The following is an 8,057-nucleotide window of genomic DNA, read 5'->3' on the forward strand; positions in this document are numbered from 1 at the left end:
GCCAGCCTGGTCTACAGAGTGAGTTCCAGGACAGCCAGGACTGTTATATAGAGAAACCCTGCCTCAAAAAAAAAAAAAAAAAAAAAAAAAAAAAAGACAGGGTCTCATTATTTAGCCTCACACCCAACTACTTTCGCCTTCCAAGTGCTGGAATTAAAGGTATGCATCAACATGCCTGGTTGCTGCTGGTTTTTTTTTTTTTAAGTCTCTTTTTTGGGGCTTAGGGGATTCCAGAGATGGCTCAGTTATTGTGGGTCTGTGGTCTTTCTGAGATTCACCAGTCTAATCATTAATAAATTTTAACAAAGAAGAGGCTTTTACTCAATTACTGGCACCAGGTATTCTACATCCAGGACTCAGAATTCCTAAATGCAGCCCAACTACCTCAGTCAAGGTTTGTTTTTTTAAATATTTATTTATTATTTATTATGCATACCATATTCTGTGTGTATTCCTGCAGGCCAGAAGAGGGCACCAGACCTCATTACAGATGGTTGTGAGCCACCATGTGGTTGCCAGGAATTGAACTCAGGACCTTTGAAAGAGCAGGCAATGCTCTTAACCACTGAGCCATCTCTCTAGCACCAGTCAAGGGGTTTTAAAGACAATGAACACAAAGTTAACAATTTGTTCTCCTACAAGCAGAAAGTCCTCTTGTGCAAAACAAGCTTGGTGACCAAAGTAGAATTAGCAGTGTTGTAGTTAGGGTTTCTATTGCTGTGAAGAGATACCATGACCATGGCAACTCCTAAAAAGGAAAATGTTGAATTGAGGGGGCTTGCTTACAGTTTCAGATTCATTATTATCATAAATTCAGTCCATTGTCATCATGGTGAGCAGCATGGCAGCATACAAGCAGACAAGGTGCTGCAGGAGTAACTGAGAGTCCTACATCTTGCAGGCAATAGGAAGTTGACTGACTGTCCTACCGAGGGAAGCTTGAGCAAAAGAGACCTCAAAGCCCACCCCCACAGTGACACACCTACTCCAACAAGGCCACTCCTCCTAATAGTGCCACTCCCTTTGGGGGCAATTTTCTTTCAAACACTACATTCCACCCCTGGTCCCCAAAGGCTTGTAGCCATATCATACCACAAAAAAAAAAAAAAAAAAAAAAGCATTCAGTTCAATCTCAAAAGTCTATAACAGTCTCAAACTTGTTTCAAAGTCTCTTCTGAGACTCATGGCTTTCTCTTAACTGTAATTCCCCTGTAAAAAAATCAAAATGCAGATCATTAGATTCCAACATCTAATGGCACAGGACATGCATTACCAATCCAAAATGCAGGGAAGGAAGCATAATGAGGAAATACTGAACCAAAGCAAAACCAAACCAAGTTGGGCAAACTCCAAACTCTGCATCTTTCAAACCACCACAAGCAGTTAAAAAAATTAACTCTTTTTTTTAAACATTTATTTATTTATTATGTATACAATATTCTGTCTGTGTATATGCCTGCATGCCAGAAGAGGCCACCAGACCCCATTACAGATGGTTGTGAGCCACCATGTGGTTGCTGGGAATTGAACTCAGGACCTTTGGAAGAGCAGGCAATGCTCTTAACCTCTGAGCCATTTCTCCAGCCCCAAAAAATTAACTCTTAACAACCCTTAACATTTAGAAGTCTAATTTTGCTTTTTAGTTCTCTGTCCTGGAGCCCGTGCTGTAGAGCAGGCTGGCCTCACAGAGATCCACCTATTTCTGTCTCTGCAGTGCTGAGGTTAAAGGCATGTGCCACTTCCAACTGCATTTTAGTTCTCTTAAGCGGAGAGATTTTAAACGTTTAAACATAAAGTTAGCCATCATATTCCCCCCTTGAGTTAAGTCTTAAGTCAAATCCTTCACTCTGTGATGGGTACCTGTTCATATTGGGACTTAATTCACATCATTTCCTAAGTGGGAATTTATATATTTTGTTAAGGCATTAATGATGCAGGGATCAACCATAATCAGCAGGAACAGAGAAGCTAAGGGCCCTATGGTGGCTGACAGTTGTGTTACTAGGCTTGAAGAACGCAAGAAAGAAAAGGGGTGGCATTTATTTCCTCCTTATAGGGCTTTCCCCTCTCTGTGAGGTATTTTTGGCTAAATTATTCATGGTAATTCCTGAGTAGTTTTCATAGAAGCAGCAAGTTTCCCCAAAGACCATACAGTAACCTCCTTGTTCTGCACAAAGCAGACCAAGTGCCCTACAATATTGTAAGACTACCTCAGCTAATGAGCCAACCCAGTCTTCTAATTTTGCAATGGACCCTTCTAATGCAAATAAACCCTGGGTTATTTGACAGCCTAAGTTTTTGTAGCTGTCATACGGCCATTGCCGTGCCTGCTGCCTTGAGAGGTTTCCAGCTGTTCCCAACCCTAAGCTTGCTATGAGGGTTATGAGGAGAGGAACTGCACATTTCTCTCTGCCTCTGGGGGCTGGAAAGATTTGCACATAAGTGCTCTCTCCCTGCCAGACTGTCCCGGGAAATAGGAATACGAAGATACAAAATCTTGTGGCTTGATGTATATGCTAGATAATTAAGCAGGGACATAATCCACCATCACATCCAAACTGAACAGTTTCAACTGCGAGGAGAATGAAGGGATGTTCACCTGACATCACATGTTGTCACATGAAGGGATGGTCATGTGACCAGGAGCTGTGAGACATTTATGGCAAGTTTTGCATTTGCTCTTATGGGAGGATCTAGACATATATCCCACGAAAGAGCACTGTGTGTGTGGGGGAACACAGCCAGACAAAATAACATCATTAGTCTGCAACCCACACCAGTCTTATCTTTAGTGGATCTTCTCAAGCCTTTGTGATGGGCCATTTCTCTGCAGCTGGGTTATTATCAGCGATGATATTTGATCTGGCGTGATGGTGCCGACAACATCTACTTTGACAGAAGTGGGGGTGGTCAAGATAACAAGGTGTGGTCCCTTCCAGTTTCCTTTAGACTTAACATTCCAGCCTTGAGGAGACGGGGTGACATACTTCTGTCACCGCTTCTCGGCAGAAATTAGGACATTGTTGTCAGGAGACCAAGGGCTGGGGGTCCAGGCAGTGGGTGGCATTCATCAGAAGCATCTGGTTCACTGACCCAGCTGAAGAGGCAGGGAACAATCACATTGGCTGGACTGGTCCACATCAGTTTTCAGCATGTCCAGGGCTCACAGCCTTTTGGAGCAGTTTGTAGTCAACAGCTATTTCCTGGATGGTGCTGTCAGCTGAGTGGAAGTCTGTTAAGATAGATATAAATTAGAGACAGAAGTTAAAGTTTAGACACTTAGAGGAAAATTTTACATTTAGAACTTCCCCCTCAGGAATAAGCAATAGGTGGGGAAGCTTACGCTGTTGATTGACAGATGCACTTATCTGGAGTCCATTGACCTGTGATTCCCTGAAGCTTACATGAATTTAAAGTTTACAAAAAGAGATAAAAGATTTAGGTATATTAGCATTACCGCTGTTTGGAATCTACAGAAATCCACATTGTAGAAAAAAAGCAGTAGACCCATGGCTTTGAGTCATAGTAGCTTTGGGACCCCCAAAATTATTTTGAGTTAAAAGTATTAGCACATTTTCCTCTGTCCAGAGGACTGAATATATAGATATAGATTGGACAGAGATGTTTTTAGCACAACAAGAAGCAACTTTTATTTGAAACCAACCTAGTCTAAAAAGCAAGTTCCAGGACAGCCAGGACTATGCAGAGAGACCCTGTCTCAAAAAACAAAAACAAAGAAGCACCTTTTCTTCTATACTTAGAAAACAACCAAAGGAAATTTTCAACTTTGAGCTTGTGAGGATGGAAATAATCAGTGCTTTACCAGAGCCGGATGAGCAGCTCATGAGAACCCCACTGGTTACTATGTTAAACTGAACCGTTAAAGTCTTACCACTGTTAAACCCAAATTCACGAAGTCCCCCCAAAACCATCAGGGAGACCAGGTCCCATATGTAAAAGCAAAGAGCCTTTATTTTAGACAAGTTTGCAAATTTGGTCTCTTCATGTGTTCAAGTGTATTGGAATAATCGGAGATCCCTGAGCTCAGAGTTGGGTCCACATTGTTGAATAAGTTCTCTGGGATTGTGGTTTGTAGGCTGGATTTCTTTGCTTTAAGTTTAAAAACCACCTATGAGTGAGTACATGTGATAAATGTATTTCTGTGTCTGCGTTACCTCACTCAAAATAATGTTTTCTAGCTCCATCTATTTTCCTGGAAAATTCAAGCTGTCATTATTTTTTTCTGCTGTGTAGTACTCCATTGTGTAAATTTTTCTTATCCATTCTTCAATCCAGGGACATTTAGGTTGAGTCCGGGTTCTGGCTATGACAAACAAAGCTGCTATGAACATAGTTGAATACATGTCCTTGTGGTACGTTTGAGCATCCTTTGGATATACCCGAAAGTGGTATTACTGGGTCTTGAGGAATTTTCTGAGAAATTGCCACACTGACATCCAAATGGGTTGTATCAGCTTGCATTCCCACCAGCAATGCAGAAGTGTTCCCTTTTTCCCACAACCTCTCCAGCATAAGTTGTCACCAGTGTTTTTGTTCTTGGCCATTCTTACAGGTGTAAAATGGAATCTCAGAGTTGTTTTGATTTGCATTTCTCTGATGACTAAGGATGTTGGACATTTCCTTAGGTGTCTTTCAACCATTTTAGATTCCTCTGTTTAGGTCTGTACTCCATTTTTTTATTGAATTATTTGTTATTTTGATGACCAATTTCTTGAGTTCTTTGCATATTTTGGAGATCAGACCTCTATCTGATGTAGGGTTAGTGAAAATCTTTTCCCATTCTGTAGGCTGTTGTTTTATCTTGTTGACCATGTCCTTTGCTTTACAGAAGCTTTTCAGTTTCAGGAGGTCCCATTTATTAATTGTTTCTCTCAGTGTCTGTGCTGCTGGGGTTATATTTAAGAAGTGGTTCCCTGTGCCAATGCGTACAAGTGTACTTCCCACTTTCTCTTCTATAAGGTTCAGTGTGGCTGGCTTTATGTTGAAGTCTTTGATCCATTTGGATTTGAGTTTTGTGCATGGTGATAGATATGGGTCTATTTTCATTCTTGTACACGTTGATCTCCAGTTAAGCCAGCACCATTTGTTAAATTTGCTTTCTTTTTTCCATTTGATTTTTTTTTGCTTCTTTATCAAAGATCAGGTGTTCGAAGATGTGTGGACTGATAGCCGGGTCTTCTATTCGGTTCCATTGGTCCTCCTGTCTGTTCTTTATGCCAATACCAGGCTGTTTTCAGTACTGTAGCTCTGTAGTAGAGTTTGAAGTCAGGGATTGTGATGCCTCCAGAAGTTCTTTCATAGCATAGGATTGTTTTGGCTATCCTGGGTTTTTTGCTTTTCCAAATGAAGTTGAGTACTGTTCTTTTGAGATCTTTGAAGAACTTTGCTGGGATTTTGATGGGTACTGCGTTGAATCTGTAGATTGCTTTTAGTAAGATTGCCATTTTTACTATATTAATTCTGCCTACCCAAGAGCATGAGAGGTCTTTCCAGTTTCTGGTGTCTTCTTCAATTTCTTTCTTCAAAGATTTAAAGTTCTTGTCATACAAGTCTTCCACTTGTTTGGTTAGAGTTACTCCTAGATATTTTATGCTATTTTTGCCTATTGTGAAGGGTGTTGATACTCTTATTTCTTCCCCAGCCCCTTTATTATCTGTGTAGAGGAGGGCTACTGATTTTTTTGAGTTAATCTTGTATCCTGCTACATTGCTGAAAGTTTTGAGTTGTAGAAGTTCCTTGGGAGAATTTTGGGGATCACTTATGTAAACTATCATATCATCAGCAAACAGTGAGAGCTTGACTTCTTCTTTTCCAATTTGTATCCCCTTGATTTCCCTTTGGTGTCTTATTGCTTTCGCTAGGACCTCAAGAACTTTATTGAATAGTTATGGAGAGAGTGGACAACCTTGTCTTGTTCCCAATTTCAGTGGAATCGCTGGGAGTTTCTCTCCATTTAGTTTGATGTTGGCTTGCTGTATATTGCCTTAATTATGTTTAGGTATGTTCCCTGTATCCCTGCTCTCTCCAAGACCTTTATCATGAAGGGATGCTGTATTCTGTCAAATGCTTTTTTGGCATGTAATGAGATGATCATGTGGTTTTTATTTTTCAGCTTGTTTATATGGTGGATTACATTGACAGATTTTCATATGTTGAACCATCCCTGCATTTGTGGGATGAAGCCGACTTGGTCATAATAGATAATGGTTCTGATGTGTTCTTTGATTTGATTTGCTGGTATTTCATTTAGTATTTTTGCATCAATATTTATGAGTGAGATTGTAATTCTCTTTCTTAGTATTGTCTTTTTCTGGTTTGGGTAACAGGGTGATTGTAGCCTCATAAAAAGAGTTTGGCAATGTTCCCTCTGTTTCTATTATGTGGAATAATTTGAGGAGTAATGGTATTAGTTCTTCTTTGAAAGTCTTGTAGAATTCTGCATTGAACCCATCTGGTCCTGGGCTTTTTTTGGTTGGGAGACTTTTGTTTTGTTTTTTTAAAAATATTTATTTATTTAGTATACAATATATCCCTTCAGGCCAGAAGAGGGCACCCGACCTCATTACAGATGGTTGTGAGCCACCATGTGGTTGCTGGGAATTGAACTCAGGACCTTTGGAATAGCAGACAATGTTCTTAACCCCTGAGCCATCTCTCCAGCCCCCTGGGTGGGAGACTTTTGATGACTGTTTCTATTTCTTCAGCAATGATAGTTCTGTTTAATTTGCTTATCTGATCTTGATTTAATTTTGGTGATATTTATCCAGAAAGTTGTCCATTTTCTTTTTTTTTTTTTTTTTTTTTGGTTTTTCGAGACAGGGTTTCTCTGTGGCTTTGGAGCCTGTCCTGGAACTAGCTCTTGTAGACCAGGCTGGTCTCGAACTCACAGAGATCCGCCTGCCTCTGCCTCCCGAGTGCTGGGATTAAAGGCGTGCGCCACCACCGCCCGGCAGTTGTCCATTTTCTTTAAGTTTTCCAATTTTGTGGAGTACAAGTTTTCAAAATATGACCTGATGATCCTCTGTATTTCCTCCGTGTCTGTTATGTCCCCCTTTTTCATTTCTGATTTTGTAAATTTGGATATTCTCTCTCTGCCTTTTGGTTAGTTTGGATAAAGGTTTGTCTCTTTTGCTGATTTTCTAGACGAACCAACTCGTTGTCTCATTGATTCTTTGTATTGTTTTCTTTGTTTCTATTTTGTTGATTTCAGCTCTCAATTTGATTATTTCCTGCAGTCTAGTTCTCTTAGGTGAGTTTGCTTCTTTTTCTCCTAAAGTTTTCAAATGTTCTGTTAATTCACTAGTGTGGGATTTTTCCAGCTTCTTTATGTAGGCATTTAGTGCTTTGAACTTGTCTCTTAACACTGCTTTCATTGTGTCCCATAAATTTGAGTATGTTGTGTGGTCATTTTCATTGAATTTTAGGAAGTCTTTAATTACCCCTTTATTTCTTCCTTGACCGATTAATTCAGGTCTGCATTGTTTAATTTCCATGTGTTTGTGAGTTTTCTGGAAGTAGTATTGCTGTTGACTTCTAGTTTTAAAGCCTGGTGATCTGATAAGGTACATTGGGTTATTCCAATTTTTTTTGTATTTGCTGAGGTTTGTTTTATTACCGAGTATGTGGCCAATTTTTGAGAAGGTTCCATGAGGTGCTGAGAAGGTATATTCTTTTCTGTTTGTATGGAATATTCTATAGATGTCTGTTAAGTCTATTTGAGTCATAACATCTGTTAGTTCTCTTATTTCTCTGTTTATTTTTTGTCTGATTGACCTGTCCAGTGGTGAGAGGGGAGTGTTGAAGTCTCCCACTTTTAGTGTGTGGGGTTTAATATATGATTTAAGCTTTAGAAGTGTTTCTTTGACATATGAGGTGCCCTTGTATTTGGGGCATCTGTTCAGTATTGAAATTTCCGATGGTGGTGCACGCCTTTAATCCCAGCATTCGGGAGGCAGAGGCAGGCAGATCTCTGTGAGTTTGAGACCAGCCTGGTCTACAAGAGCTAGTTCCAGGACAGGCTCCAAAGCCACAGAGAA

General features: G+C 40.1%; 1 protein-coding gene across 1 annotated transcript in view; it reads right to left on the reverse strand.

The window, feature by feature from the left end:
* Positions 1-1,571: 1,571 nt before the first annotated feature.
* The window catches only part of LOC113455624 (bcl-2-binding component 3-like), a 17,539-nt gene continuing 11,053 nt past the window's right edge, over positions 1,572-8,057 (reverse strand). The window contains exon 3 of the mRNA XM_026777459.1: positions 1,572-3,232. Within this exon, the coding sequence (XP_026633260.1) occupies positions 3,197-3,232 (36 nt within the window). The 3' untranslated portion in view covers positions 1,572-3,196. The remainder of the gene's footprint in view (positions 3,233-8,057) is intronic.

The sequence above is a fragment of the Microtus ochrogaster genome, unplaced genomic scaffold (genome assembly GCF_000317375.1).
Source record: "Microtus ochrogaster isolate Prairie Vole_2 unplaced genomic scaffold, MicOch1.0 UNK68, whole genome shotgun sequence".
Lineage (NCBI taxonomy): Eukaryota > Metazoa > Chordata > Mammalia > Rodentia > Cricetidae > Microtus > Microtus ochrogaster.